At 42.6% G+C, this 16,160-nt stretch overlaps 1 protein-coding gene across 9 annotated transcripts in view; it reads left to right on the top strand.

The window, feature by feature from the left end:
• Nucleotides 1-16,160, top strand: part of LOC137524433 (E3 ubiquitin-protein ligase RBBP6-like) — an 87,150-nt gene that overhangs the window by 21,747 nt on the left and 49,243 nt on the right. For 4 of the 9 annotated variants that reach the window (XR_011022685.1, XM_068244277.1, XM_068244273.1 and 1 more), the window contains 6 exons: nt 5,239-5,280; nt 6,763-6,854; nt 6,939-7,035; nt 11,927-12,066; nt 12,148-12,320; nt 15,877-15,980. Coding sequence is in view for 8 of the 9 variants with exons in the window: in XM_068244277.1 (XP_068100378.1) it covers nt 5,239-5,280; nt 6,763-6,854; nt 6,939-7,035; nt 11,927-12,066; nt 12,148-12,320; nt 15,877-15,980 (648 nt within the window). In the remaining variant the exon portion in view is untranslated. The remainder of the gene's footprint in view (nt 1-5,238; nt 5,281-6,762; nt 6,855-6,938; nt 7,036-11,926; nt 12,067-12,147; nt 12,321-15,876; nt 15,981-16,160) is intronic. The other 5 variants (XM_068244278.1, XM_068244275.1, XM_068244281.1 and 2 more) reach the window with 3 other exon arrangements.

The raw sequence follows: 16,160 nt of genomic DNA, 5'->3' as shown, positions 1-16,160 counted from the left end.
ACTCCATTATGACAATTAACACATGATCTTTATTACACATGATCAGTCGCAAAGGAAATCACCTAACAATAACTCTAAAAACCATAATAAAACATCCCATAAAATCTCCATGCTGATTAATATTGCTTGCCATATCAATGTATCATTAATGTAGAAAAAACAGGACAGCAGCTTCTGGGTAGAAGCCGCTGTCTGTAAGAACCCGGGTTCAGTATTGCAATGCTATAACTTATATGAGACAATTTTGTAGTGCTATAACTTTAAGAGACACACCTCATGATAAAACTAGTGGTGAACATTAGCAAGAAAATATATATATATATATAACTATTACCAACAACATATATAAAAATGGTCCACTCTGTGGACAAAGTGCCATATAGTGCAAAAATACCTGAAATGATGAAATTACATATATCACACAAACATGAATAAATGTGCAAATAGCTCCTAATAGGATATGACAGTGCAGCAGCCCACAAGAAAGTGCATAGATGAAATGTGTAATAGGGCAATACTTAGCCAAGTTCAGATGGAGGCAAGCGTGCAGCAGGAGAGACGGAGGATCCCCTCAAAGCTACCCCACTAGTTACGCGGGCGCAACCCCGCTTTCTCAAGGAGAGGAGGAACCGTGTTTGCACGCCGAGACCCGGCGTTTAAATGGAGGTTGGAAGGTGCGCGCGTGGTCCGTGACGTCACCGGAAGCGACGTCACGGACAGGAAGAAGGAAGAACCAGTCTGTTCAGACTGGATGCCTCGCTGGAGCGCACGGAAGGTAATCGTATAGTATGCCACCAGGAAGGGAAGAGTAAGAGGAGGAGAAACGAACGTGACAAAGAATAGTGATCCATAATTAATTTTATAAACAATATATGATCAATCCACTATTTGTCTAATGCCAATATTAATAATAATTACATACTTTGAGCACATTAAAAAGAGGGACCTTAACAGAAGGAACACATATTTAACATAACAGTGTCCATTAAAGGGGAACTCCAACCCCTCATATAAAGGGTCCAACATCTCATTTTGGAGCATGTGCGGCAAATCCTGATTGTCCTGCTACAAGGTAGCAACTATTTTCCAGGTATCCAATGGCACTCCACCTCCATCAAACGCCCCAAATGTCCAAAGTATCCCATATGGAGAGAACATAGAGTCCAAACTATGGCCAAATGGTCCATCCAAGCATGTTGCTGTTAGGTTAAGGTCCATAATCATTCCTTACAAGGGGCTGAAAGTAGAGGCAGTACCAATGAACAGGGTCCATCAGGCAAACCACACATTGCTCCATACTTTGTCTCTCGATATACATAAGGCCAATCAAGGTGCTTATTGTCCCCCCACACAGAATCACCACAATATCCCCTACATGTGAGGAGAAAAAACAAAAGTAAGATACAGATAATAGCTGTTACATTTAATCATAAGACAGAATAACAAAAGGGTTACCACAGGTAAAATCAGCACATCATCCTGATTAGCCCAAGAAACCCGACCAATCTATTTCCTCATTTATACCACGTGGGGACATGGAATTTAATTGATATATCCATCTAGCCTCTCGTTTGAGAAGGATTCTGGATATATCTCCACCCCTTATGCCCATACTAATTTGCTCGATCCCACAAATTCTAGTGGCTAGAACAAAGCTTATCCTTCAAGGTGGGGCATCTTCTTGCTGTTATAGAGGGGTGTGAACTGATATGTTTTGCAATATCCATATCTGAGCACAAGATAGGCCAGTTTCTATTCAATATTTTATAGATGTCCTTCCACTGATTATTATAAGTTGTACTGAGTCTTACCATAGGCATAGTCGTTTGTTTCTTGGTATGAAGAAGTGTTGGTCGTTCCGATGATTTTGCTCTTTCATAGGCCTTGGATATGATTTTTCGGGGGTACCCTCTTTCTCGAAACCTTTCTGTCATTGTATGAGCCTGTGTAACAAAATCAGCTTGATTAGAGCATATCCGTCGTAACCTAAGAAATTGACCAGTAGGTATATTATTTTTCAAAGACCTGGTGTGAGCACTATTATAATGCAAAAGTGCATTCACTGCTGTATCTTTGCGAAAAAGGTCCGTGCTCAAATGTCCATCCAAGGAAAGTCTAATTTTCAGGTCCAAAAAGTCCACATCTGTTGACGAGACAGTTTTGGTCAGCAAGATATTCATTTCGTTAGCATTTAGGAGCTCTATAAACTGATCGCACAGATCCCTGGGCCCCCCCCAGAGCATAAAGATATCATCTATGAACCTATACCACCCCAAAATATAGGGGTGGGATGGTTCCATAGACTGACCAAACACTACCTCTCTCTCCCAGTGGCCCAAGAACAAGTTTGCCACGGACGGCGCACATTTGGCGCCCATAGCTACTCCACAAATCTGTTTGTAATATTTATTATTAAAAATGAAGTAGTTGTGGCCTAATACAAAATCCATAAGTTGTAAGATGAACTGCTGCAGGTCTCCCTGTTGGCTATCCTCCATTTCTAGAAAGTACTTGACTGCTTTCACTGCCCACTTATGCGTGATATTGGTATAAAGGGATTCGACATCAAGACATACCATAAGTGTGTCTGTTGGAACCGTCAGACCATCCAATATTTTCAATAAATCGGTGCTGTCCCTCAAATAGGAGTCCAAGCTAGTGACATGGTGCTGGAGGAAAAAATCGATAAATTCGCATGATGGTGCTGTTAGACTACCAATCCCGGAGACAATTGGTCTACCAGGCGGACATACAGGGTTCTTGTGAATCTTGGGAAGTAAATAAAAAGTTGGCACAATGGGTTCCTTTACAAACAAAAACTCAAATTCTTTCTTAGAGATCGTACCTGTATTTCTGGCCAAGATGAGGATATCTTCCAATATGGCATTGTAATAACTTGTACTGTCATATCCTATTAGGAGCTATTTGCACATTTATTCATGTTTGTGTGATATATGTAATTTCATCATTTCAGGTATTTTTGCACTATATGGCACTTTGTCCACAGAGTGGACCATTTTTATATATGTTGTTGGTAATAGTTATATATATATATATTTTCTTGCTAATGTTCACCACTAGTTTTATCATGAGGTGTGTCTCTTAAAGTTATAGCACTACAAAATTGTCTCATATAAGTTATAGCATTGCAATACTGAACCCGGGTTCTTACAGACAGCGGCTTCTACCCAGAAGCTGCTGTCCTGTTTTTTCTACATTAATGATACATTGATATGGCAAGCAATATTAATCAGCATGGAGATTTTATGGGATGTTTTATTATGGTTTTTAGAGTTATTGTTAGGTGATTTCCTTTGCGACTGATCATGTGTAATAAAGATCATGTGTTAATTGTCATAATGGAGTTTTAAGTGGTGCTTGATCCAGGGCCTCTGTTCTCTCTATACAGCATTGTATATAATTTTTTGACCCTAGCACACTCACCTTTTTCTCACAAGGGTGCGAACCAATATCTCTTTTACAGTGAGAATGAGTGAGGACACGGGAAGCCAGGGCCATGCAGGCGCAATGGCCCTCCTACTGGTCAGTTGGCGAAAACGAAACTGAGCCGAGCAGGGGGACCGGAGGTTTGTTTTTTCCCAGCGCAGGCACAGGATGTCTGCAGGGGGCCAGTAGAAGACACATGTAAGTTAAACTTTTTTTATGTCAATTAAGGTTCACTTGATATAAAGAAACTACGATAACACACATCTGCTTGCATACAATGAAGAAACATCAAATAAATGTAAACAGGTATAGATTATGCACGAAATGCGTAGTTGGAAGTGGGTAAAGGTAAAAGCAAGGAGTAGCCACCAAGAGCAAATACAAATCACAAATATGGGGTAGAACCGGAAGAGGCAATTAGCCAGATTATTGCCAGGCAGCCCAAGGGGACCAGCACTTCTCAAACCGCTCATCCTGAAGGGTAAGGGAGAAGGTGATTATTTTCTAGCCAATACAACTAATTTATTTATGGGTTGAAGTGCACCAGAGATGAAAATAAACTAATGAGATAAACAATTGGAGCTGTCCTTATACTCCTAAAAATGACTCTTTTAGATATCTCAAGTTGTTATTTTATGTATGCACATTTACAAAGCAGATTTAGGGCCCTTTTCCACCAGCGCGTTTGCGCTGGCTGAATCGCAAAAACGCAAACCGCTAGCGATTTTACAATCGCTACGGTTTGCTTTTTAACATAGGAATCGCGGTAGGTAATTTCCACTACCGCGATTCGTTTTTTACTTGATCGCGCCGCGGAGCGACTTTTGCCGCGATTTTGCTATGCAGTGCATAGCATAGCAAAATCGCGGCCGCGAACGTCGGGGAATCGGCGGTAATTGCGATTCAGCAATCGCTAGCGTTCAGCGTGAACGCTAGCGATTGCTAGTGGAAAAGGGCCCTTAATGTTTCATAGTCTCTGCTCAACTGTAGTGTCTCAGGAGTCCCAGAGTGAAAATACATGAACTATTGACCTTTTTATATTTTACTCTCACAGTAAAAAGTCCAGGTCTCTGCTTAGGAAAGTGTTTTATAGCTGTAATTTGTTATCAGTGAGCCGACTGAGTCCTGACTGGGGAAAACTGTCAGTTTTATAGCTAATTATAAGCTCTTTCATGCAGGGAAAAAAAGAAAAGGAGCACAGCATAAGTGTCAGTATGCTTGCCACTGTATATGCACATGTCTATCTCAGTATGTCACATGTCGTCTCTGGTACACTTTAAGGTTATGGTGAGTAATAAGGAAGACCTCCATTCCTTGGCTGTGATAGCTTTAGCCGCATTACAGAACTGTACTTACAGAGCGTTCTGCTGTCTATGAAGGAAGGGAACCTTTTTGCCGAACAGAGCTGACCATCGATCCATAGGAACCAGAGTTTCCAAGACCATTGAGTAAAAGCACTCACCCCAAAACTGTAGTACAGGGGAGCAAAACCACCAGCAATGAGCCTAATCGCCAGCTGACCCACATCCCCTAAAGCAGCTATCTGATTCAAAAAGGCCTCTTCTGCAAAGGAGAGAATGGCGTTCTGTACCAATCCTAAAATATCCTGTCGCCTCTTTCTTTGATGATAGACACTTATGCCATGACCAGGAAAATGTCCCATTCCCATGTGTGAGGACCTCGGCCCTCAAGGAATAGAGTTCCTCATCCCTGCTCTAGAGTGTCGCCTTTTTTTTAATAGATTTCTTGTTGCTTGATTTTAAATATGTTTATTTTGTTTTCTGTTGACAGACCGATGACACTTCTCTTATTTCTCTCATCCAGCTTGCTGAGGTAAATATATATATTTACAAATTACTGTTCAGGCAGGAATCTGTGGATAATGGCCGCTGACAGCAAGCTGATGGTCGGCTGTAGGAATTGTACACGGTGCACGCGGTCCATAGGAAAGCATTAGTTACGTTTTTGCATGCGATTTTACATCACAGTAAAATGCTTGTGTTTCCTCACATTGTGACTCTTGCCTCAGGCAGGGGTCACACTTGTCTGTTTTCGTGTATTTTTTTCTGCACAAAAAAATGCATTTAGACCGAGAACCCATATTAATCAATGATCTTGTTCACACTTGATTTCGTTTTTACATACAGAAACTTACATCCTGCAGAATAATTCTGCAAACTGAACGTTTTCTCTATCAATATCTGTATGCAAAAAACGCACACATTTTTCTGCATACAAACACACATGGTGTGCAGGAAAGGCGTGCAGAAAAAGACTGACAGACAAGTGTGACACCTGCCTCAGTATCCCACAGAATCAAGCATATTGATGGACTCTGGTTGTCTTTGATAACTATCAGTTTACTAAAGTATTCCCTGGATGTGTCGCAGTATTCACATGTTTCAGGGCTTGTTCACACTAGGGGCTTGATTCACAATGCAGTGCTAACCTACTTAGCACGTCTAAAGTCTTTAGACGTGCTAACCAGGGTGCTAAGTAGGTTAGCACCACATTTCTCAATCAGACCGCGCGCTAAGTTTACGCACGCAAAGTTTTGCGCGTGCAAAGTCCTATGCGCGCGCTAAGTCCCACAGGCTTTAATGGGCACTTCACGCGGAGCGCCCTGCGCTCTGTGCAGTGCGCGCATAAAGTTTTGCGCGTGTAAGGTTTTGCGCATGAAAAGCTTGTTTAGACGTGCTAAGGGGGTTTTCACAGGCGTGCTAACAGTTAGCACGGCTTTGTGAATCAAGCCCTAAGTGTGTTTTTGGCCTTTTTTCAAGAGCAGGCGATTTTTTTAAAATCGCCCACAAAACGCTTGTGCAATGAATCTCTATGACGAGGTTCATATCAGCGCGGTTCATGTGCTGTGCGTGCAGCAAAGCGGTGCCTGTACCATTTTTGGGGCAATTTGGCCTCAATGAAAGGTATAGGAAAAACGCAAATGCTCACAAAATCGCTTTGTGCTGCGATTGTGTTCACGCTTCTAAGAATAAATACATTGTATTTATTCTTTTCCGGGTCAAAGAGTTCACTTCCTGACTTGCGTCAGGGAGTAAGTTACAAAACTGCTCTGGAAAAGCACTTAGAAAAGCTTGGGTTTTTGAATCAGAAAATCCAGTTCCAAACGTAATACTTATAATTTTACATTTACCAGCAAGATTGCATTGATAATTTACCATATTCAAACTTGGTTTGAATTGAGCTTTACATTATGCCACAGAAGAGATTAATTGATTAAATGTATAGAGTTGATTTATTGATTTTGGTGGAGTGTGATTTTAGTGACAGGTAACCTTTAACCAATCGCCCGTTCAGCAGACAGCCAACCTGGCTGATGCCAATGCTCCAGAAGAAGATAAAATCAAAGCAATGATGCTGCAGTCTGCCTGTGTGCACAACCCTGACAAGTAAGTGACACTCACAGCCAGAGTTTTTCTCAATTCTAAGCAGACAGAACAGCATTTCACATTACAGTTTCCTTTCTCGAGCAGAAATATAAAAACGTTGCTTGAATCTGCACGGCTGAACGATAGTTGCTTTGGATGTTTCTTGCCCGGTCATTACGTTAAGGATTGTCCTACAAAAGAGGTTAGTGAGGATCTGAGGCACGACACATCCGTTTGGATGAAAAGCTGCCAATGACGACTTGATTTTAGTATGCAGCCTAACCACAAGCTTAAAGAGACACTGAGCAAAAAAAAAAAAATATTATATAATGAATTGGTTGTGTAGTATTATTATTATGTATTTATATAGTGCCGACATATTACGCAGCGCTGTACAGTGTATATATATATATTGTCTTGTCACTAACTGTCCCTCAAAGGAGCTCACAATCTAATCCCTACCATTGCCATATGTCTATATTATGTAGTGTAAGTACTGTAGTGTAGGGCCAATTTTTTTTAGTGGGAGCCAATTAACTTATCTGTATGTTTTTGGAATGTGGGAGGAAACCGGAGTGCCCGGAAGAAAACCCACGCAGACACGGAGAGAACATACAAACTCTTTGCAGATAGTGCCCTGGCTGGGATTCGAACCAGGGACCCAGCGCTGCAAGGCGAGAGAGCTAACCACTACGCCACCGTGCTGCCCATAGTACGGATAATTACTAGAACATTAGTAGCAAAGAAAATATTCTCTTATTTTTATTTTCAGTTATATCGGGGGGGTTTTATAACGTTGCATCATTCTCTAATATTTGCAGTTTACACACTACTCAGAATTATACAGTGGTTTGCAAAAGTATTCGGCCCCCTTGAAGTTTTCCATATGTAGTCATATTAGAGATGGGAAGTTCGGATCTTTTCAATGATCCGGATGATTCGAATCGGATCATTGAAGAGATCCGGATCTTTGATTCGAATCTCGGATCATTTTACTACCGGAAGCATTCGGGGTGAAATGAACAGCAGGACAGGTCTGTGGACAGGAGAAGGGGAGGGGGTGGACACACAGAGAAGGGGAGAAGATGGACAGAGGGCAGGGAGTGGACAGAGAAGGGAGGAGGGACGAGCAGAGAGCAGAAATGTTTGCACGTAATACCCACATGCTGAAGTCATATGCTTCACATATATTTCACCTATATGTTCATCTGTACACTTTGAAAGAAAAGGTCGCACAGTGAAAGAAAGCATTCCCCAAAGCATTCCCAGAAGATAAGTGCAGCTGTTTAGTGCAGTGCAGGAGGATCATATTGCGCTGCAATCACACTGTCTGCAAAGTTACTGAGCTGTGCTGAGCCAAAAGCTTCCAATGTGATCACTGTGCACAACTACGAACAGACAGCCTGTAATGGGCAGTACATTATAGCCAGTATGTGTGCTCTACACATATCTGGCAGTGGCACCCATGTCCCCTCTCTCTCATCTACCTGTCTCCCTGCAAGGCTGCCTCCCTTCCAACAGAGCGATCCATCTCAGCTCTGCTTCCAAGACCCCGCTGCCCGCTGAGAGGGGGCGTGTCGCTCCTGGCCCCGCCCCTTTTGCGATCCGAATCACTCATTTTGATGATTCGGATGATCGACTCATAAAATAGATTCGGATCAAAGATCCGAATCGTTCATGATCCGGACAACACTAAGTCATATTACTGCTACAAACATGAATTAATTTTATTGGAATTCCACATGAAAGACCAATACAAAGTGGTGTACACGTGAGAAGTGGAACGAAAATCATACATGATTCCAAACATTTTTTACAAATAAATAACTGCAAAGTGGAGTGTGCGTAATTATTCAGCCCCCTTTGGTCAGTCAGTTGCCCATAGACATTGCCTGATGAGTGCTAATGACTAAATAGAGTGCACCTTTGTGTAATCTAATGTCAGTACAAATACAGCTGCTCTGTGACAGCCTCAGAGGTTGTCTAAGAGAATATTTGGAGCAACAACACCATGAAGTCCAAAGAACACACCAGACAGGTCAGGGATCAAGTTATTGAGAAATTTAAAGCAGGCTTAGGCTACAAAAAGATTTCCAAAGCCTTGAACATCCCACGGAGCACTGTTCAAGTGATCATTCAGATATGGAAGGAGTATGGCACAACTGTAAACCTACCAAGACAAGGCCGTCCACCTAAACTCACAGGCCGAACAAGGAGAGTGCTGATCAGAAATGCAGTCAAGAGGCCCATGGTGACTCTGGACGAGTTGCAGAGATCTACAGCTCAGGTGGGGGGAATCTGTAGGACAACTATTAGTTGTGCACTGCACAAAATTGGCCTTTATGGAAGAGTGGCAAGAAGAAAGCCATTGTTAACAGAAAAGCATAAGAAGTCCCATTTGCAGTTTGCCACAAGCCATGTGGAGGACACAGCAAACATGTGGAAGAATGTGCTCTGGTCAGATGAGACCAAAATTGAACTTTTTGGCCAATATGCAAAACGCTATGTGTGGCAGAAAACTAACACTGCACATCACTCTGAACACACCATCCCCACTGTCAAATGTGGTGGCAGCATCATGCTCGGGGGGTGCATCTCTTCAGCAGGGACAGGGAAGCTGGTCAGAGTTTATGGGAAGATGGATGGAGCCAAATACAGGGCAATCTTGGAAGAAAACCTCTTGGAGTCTGCAAAAGACTTGAGACTGGGGCGGAGGTTCACCTTCCAGCAGGACAATGACCCAAAACATAAAGCCAGGGCAACAATGGAATGGTTTAAAACAAAACATATCCATGTGTTAGAATGGCCCAGTCAAAGTCCAGATCTGAATCCAATCGAGCTCTCTGCGACTTTGACACAGACAGTGGTGGAGCTCAATGGCATAAATAACAACTGGAGTTTCTTAACTCTTCCTGTACTGGAAACAATATTAGACTTATGTCTCTGCTCATAATGTTTTATTTATTAGCTGTACTACATATACAAATCATTATATCATAATTTATTTTTGTTTTTGAGTGTCTCTTTAAAGAGGAACTTTAACCAAGGATTGAATTTCATTCCAATCAGTAGCTGATACCCCCTTTCCCATGAGAAATAATTACCTTTTCTCAAATAGTTCACCAGGGGGGTCTGTGTGGCCGATATTGTGGTGAAACCCCTCCCATAGTGTGATGTCATGACCATGGTCCTGACAGTTTGCTGTCTGTGAAACTCATTGCATTATGGGAAATAACATTTTTTTTAACCGCCAAGCAAGCAATATTTCACTGCATCTTTCAACAAGACAACGACCCTAAACACTACTCAAAATCCACTAAGGCATACATGCAGAGGAACAAGTACAACATTCTGGAATGGCCATCTCAGTCCCCAGACCTGAATATAATTGAAAATCTGTGGTGTGATTTAGAGAGAGCTGTCAATGCTCAGAAGCCATCAAACCTGAATGAACTAGATATGTTTTGTAAAGAGGAATGGTCCAAAACACCTTCAACCAGAATCCAGACTCTCATTGGAACCTACAGGAAGCGTTTAGAGGCTGTAATTTCTGCAAAAGGAGGATCTACTAAATACTGATTTCATTACTTTTTTTGTGGTGCCCAAATTTATGCACCTGCCTAATTTTATTTAAACAATTATTGCGCACTTTCTGTAAATGCAATAAACTTCATTTCACTTCTTAAATATCACTGTGTGTCTCCTATGTGATATATTTAACTGACCTTTTTTATTGTAACAACCAACGATTTATACATGAAAAGCATGACAATTAACAACGTTGCCCAAACTTTCGCATCCCACTGTAGGTAGGATGCGGAGGCAGAGAGGTGAACGCTGGGGGGGGGGGGGGGGGGGGGGCAGGGGGGTCAGTAGGCATCAGGTCAGGTGACACTATATGCCTGCTACCCTGTTTCTCTAGGTTTATATGGCTCTGGTATCCCTTAATACACTTTATGCAAAATATTGCTCAAAAATGCCACTTTTCAGTATCGGACAGCTACTGCTTAGTGATGGTCATTTCTAGGAGAACTCATGGAGAAGCATGTGATCAGTTTGGTCAGGTGATAGATATGTAAGTCTCTGATTTGCTAGTTATGATAACATGCTAAAGCAAGATGCTACAGGTTAAAGGATACCCGAGGTGGCATGTGACATGATGAGATAGACATGTGTATGGACAGTGCCTATCATAAAAATACCGTAACTATGCTATGTTCATTTTTTCTTTCTCTGCCTGAAACAGTTAAACATCAGGTATGCAAGTGACAGTTCCTGTCTTAGTCAGGACTGGGTCAGACTACAGTGTGATCCTCACTGATAAGAAATTACAACTATAAAACACTTTCCTAGCAGAAAATGGCTTCCGAGAGCAGGAAAGAGATAAGATGGGTCAATAGTTCATAGATTTTAGCTCTAGCATACTTCAATGAATGTGTCATTGAGCAAAAGCAATAAAGCAGTAAAAACTTAAAAAGTAGATAACATGCTAAAGCGAGGTGTGATCACAACAAACCACAGCTTTGCAAAAATATCAGCTGATCAAACAAATCACATTCTGCTCCATGAGTTCTAGACATGACCATCACTCCAGTCCTGCTCTGTCAGTGAAGCTGCTGATGATGACGACAGCGACCCTTTGGCATGACTTTGGTGGAGCTCACACTTACCTACTGTACTCGGGCTAGAGCGTTGGCCCGGCCCTACCACTTCCCCACAATAACAGTTAAGCCAGCCACACAATGATAGATTGGCACTTGATGTAGTAAAATCATGATTCCTCTATGATTGGAATCTGATCTGATAGACATCGATTGCCACCACACACAGCTCATAGACTGTTCGATACAGTGTAACAGTATAGGCCGTTGATCTACCGCCAATCCTGCCCTAATCATCAGAGATTTTCCGACCTGTCCGATCAAAGGTTACAATCAATTTTTAGTCAAAATTATGAGCGCTCAGACATGTTGAGATATTGATTTCTATCAGATTCGATAAGAGTGAAACTGAAAAATCGATAAGTGCATGGCTACCTTTACTACCAGGGAAAGATAGGCTGCTTATTGATACTGAATGTTTTTCCTTCCCAGGAAAAAAGTTTGAAATCTGCAAACAAGATTAAAAAGAGCACAGGGATCCCTTGCAGTTTCATGATAGAGGTGACAGACCCTAATACAAAGGGAGCCATGCTCACCAACTCAGGGAAATATGCCGTGCCGATTATCAGTGCGTAAGTATTGCTCTCCTCTCCAGCGACATCTGAAGATTACAGCCATGGCACAATGAATTACATCTACCTCTTGTTTTCCAGCAAGGCATATGCCAAAGGCAAGAGGGAAAACCCCCCTTTCCTACCCGGTGACCAGTCACCCTCTCCAGAAGAGAAAGAGCCTATCCCTGACATGCTGCTATGTATGATATGTAAGAATATTATGACTGATGCAGCTGTCATTCCTTGCTGTGGAAACAGCTATTGTGATGAATGTAAGTATCGCTGCTACCTTTTTGTATATCTGTAGTAAGTAGTACGGTAATTAAGTTTTAGGCCCCTTTCACACTGGTGTGCTGCGTTGGCCTGTTTCACCGCGGGCCAAAGCTATGCTGATGAAAGTCTATGGGGCCTTTCATGCCTGTGCGCTGTGATGTGCCGCGGCGGAAATGACGCTCGACCACCGCGATCGCATCACTGCTTTGATAGACATCTTGCACGGTGACGTGCACAGAACCGGAAGTCATGTGAGTCTATGTTGACGCATATATGTTTAAGCATTATAGAGCTTTACCTTCTGCTTGCAATGCTGCCATGCTCCCCTAATGCTGGATTTTGTTGTTGTGGTGCGACCCTGGCATTGCAGCGCAATGAAAACGTTGGTTAACAGTGTGAAACTGGCCTTAAAGGGACGCTGAGCAGGTAATAAAATTTACACTGCCTGGGGCTTTCTCCCACCTACCATAGGCTGCAAGGTCCCCCGGTGTCCGGCTCCTGGCTTCTTCCCTGGTCCCGGCTCCGGTTACAGGACAATTTCAGCATGAAGTCGTCAGGTCGCTTCCTACTTCTATGTATAGCGCCATCACGCTGGCCGGCGTGAGAGTCCTGCGCATGCTTGGTTCTGTAAGATTGAAGTGCGACTGAGCAGGACTCTCACCCTGGCCGGCGTGATGATGCGTAGCTGGCCGGCGTAATGGCGCTATACATGGAAGCGGGAAGCAGACCAGACGACTTCATGCCGTAGTCATCCTGCAATCAGAGGCGGGACCAGGGAAGTAGCCAGGAGAACGCCCAGGGGGACCTCATGGCCTATGGTGGGCTGGAGGAAGCCCCAGGTAAGTGTAAATTTAGTTTTCATCACCTGCTCAGGGTCCCAAGTGTATCTCAGGCAGCTGTAATGTACAGCTTTCCAGGTGATCAGACTGAAATGCTACACCTACATTATTGCTTTAGTTACATTCTGCAGTCATCTTCTATGTTAAGCAGAGAGGACAGGAAGCCAAATATCGAGATGTGAGTATGTAAAACGTTATTCGCAGGGACAAAGATTTGGCCCCTAAATCGCTTCAAAATCACAGTGCCCAAAGTGCTGCATGTCCTGCGATTGAGATTAGCCCTAATTGCAAACGCTTCACCACCACTCACTTTTCATTGGTAAAGCGTTTTTGGAAATCAATAGCGATTAATGCCGATCCAAAAACACTGCCAACATTGCTCTAGTGGGTCGCAGCCCTTACATGGCATAAGTTTACTATCCTCTTCTGGGTCATAACAGAACATAGTAATGCGTACTACAGGTTAAAGTGGACCTGAACTCAGAACTCCTCTCTGCTTTAAAAGATGCACAACACCATAATAACCTTTAAACAAAAAACATGTATTTGTTACAGCTGATACAAATCCTAAAATACATTTGCACAGTTTCTACTTCCTGATCCATGGAAGCAGACATATTGTTTACATCCTGTGCTTTCAAATGGCCTTATCTGCCTATCTGCCATAGGCAGTCATGTGGCACAGGGGAGGATCAAATAACAACTAGTGATTAGTCACAAATGAGGGGGAATTAAACGGGCTAAACTCTCTAAATACATTCAGGGTGCATTTCTCTACATTTTCCTTCTGTCCTGTGTAAGAGTTCAGGTCCACATTAACGGATACCCGAGGTGACATGTGACATGATGAGATAGACATTTTTATGTATGGTGCCTATGATATAAATAACTATGCTATGTTCCTTTTTTTCTTTCTCTGCCTGATAGAGTTAAACATCAGTTATGTAAGTGGCAGTTCTTGTCAGGACTGGGTCAGACTACAGTGTGATCCTCACTGATAAGAAATTCCAACTATAAAACTCTTTCCTAGCAGAAAATGGCTTCTGAGAACAGGAAAGAGATAAAAAGGGTCAATAGTTCATAGATTTTAGCTCTGGCGTACTTCAATGAATGTGTCATTGAGCAAAAACAATAAAAACAGTAAAAACGTAAAAAGTAGATTTAAATATAAAATAAAACTGGAATATCTTAGAAAGTCATTTTTAGGAGAAGGAGGATAGACACAATTGTTTATTTCATTCGTTTATTTTCGCCTTGGGTGTCCTCTAAAGGACAACTGAAGAGAGAGAAAGAAAAGTTGAAGAGAAATCGAGAGCCCAATATGGTGTAGTATGTCAAAATTGATTGGATAAATGAAACAGTGAGATGGTAATACTCACAAACAGGGGTTACCACCTAGGTAACCACTCATTAGGCAGGTGAGGAGATTAGACCTGTCCTCACTCAGGATTAAGAAGTCACTCTCTGTAGATAGGAAGAAAGGGGGTAGATCACCCCTCCACCTGGGGTGGACTCAAATATATTGGTAGGTGAACAGAGGCGCCAGAAGGATAAAAGTACATAAAATACCCAAAGATTGGGGTATTTTCAATAAATGTGTATATCTATATATTTACAGTCCTTGGTGTCTGCTTTAACAGAGGCGAGTCCACCACTTCCTCCCAGCAATTTTTTTAAAATTTTATGTACTTTTATCCTTCTGTCGCCTCTGTTCACCTACCAATAAACTGAAGAGAGAGGGATATGGAGGCTGCCATATTTATTTCCCTTCTAGAAAAAAACAGTTGCCTGGCTTTCCTGTTGGTCCTCTGCCTCTTAGGCCCGTTTCACATTAGCGTTCCCTGTCCGGATCCGCCCGATCGGATCCGGACCGTATACTGTACAAACGGAACGTACGTTCCACATAGCAATGCAAAGTCTATGCGGACGTTCACACGCGTATGTTCCGTACAGAACGGAGCCGGATCAGATCCGGACGCGGGACACTTTTCCAACATGCGCTATTTTTTGGGTCCAGCTCATCCGGCTCACGCACCCGGACCGGAGCCTGACTGCACCATCCGGAAATAGAAACCTATGGGGAACGGAAAGCACAGAACACACAGAATACAAACACCTGACGTTCTACCCCACTTCCTATGCGTATTCTAGCAGCCATTTCGGATGGGGACACATGGGCAGCAGTGGAGCAGCAGTGACCTTACGTGCTGGAGCTGTGGCAGTATGTCGGAGGAGGAGGTGAGGCCTAAACAGCGGAGGACCTGATTCTACAGGTGCACCAGGTGCACCTTCTGCTGGCCCCAACATTTTTTTTATTTTATTTCGCTGTTTTTACCACACGGATCCGGATGGCAGCCTAATGCATGCTTGATGCAAACTGCCCTGTTCGGATCCGGATAGGAACTGTACGGTTCCGATCCGGATCCGGTCCGTTTGCATGCCAAAACGCAAGTATGAATGGGGCCTTACAGTGAGGGTCACACTGAGTCAGCCACTTACATACCTGATGTTTAACTCTTTCAGGCAGAGAAATAAAAATAAAGGAACACAGCATAGTTATTTGTGTGCTAGGCACTGTGCATACCCATGTCTATCTCATCATGTCACATGTCACCTCGGGTAACCTTTACGGTCATTATTGCAGCCCACTTACTGATTGTTAGATCCATATATGTTTTTCCTGCACATTCTAATTCCAATGTTTTCTCTGTCATAGGTATCCGCAATTCCCTGCTGGAATCTGAAGAGCATGCATGTCCTACTTGTCACAAGACAGGTGTATCACCAGATAACATCATCAGCAATAAAGGCCTGCGTGAGGTATTGCAAGACCTCTGTAATCTGGGAAAACACCCAAGTGTAGGCTGTATGTCTGCTTTGAAGTAATAGAACCTACAGTATCATTAAACAGATTTTGATTTGGAAGTTAAAAAAAAAAAAAAAAAAAAAAACAATTCCTAATGGAAGTGGATATTTCATTGAATACAAAGAAACTGAGAT

The sequence above is a fragment of the Hyperolius riggenbachi genome, chromosome 7, assembly GCF_040937935.1.
Source record: "Hyperolius riggenbachi isolate aHypRig1 chromosome 7, aHypRig1.pri, whole genome shotgun sequence".
Lineage (NCBI taxonomy): Eukaryota > Metazoa > Chordata > Amphibia > Anura > Hyperoliidae > Hyperolius > Hyperolius riggenbachi.
The sequence above is the reverse complement of the archived record's forward strand: the minus strand, read 5'-3'. Positions and strand labels throughout refer to the sequence as shown.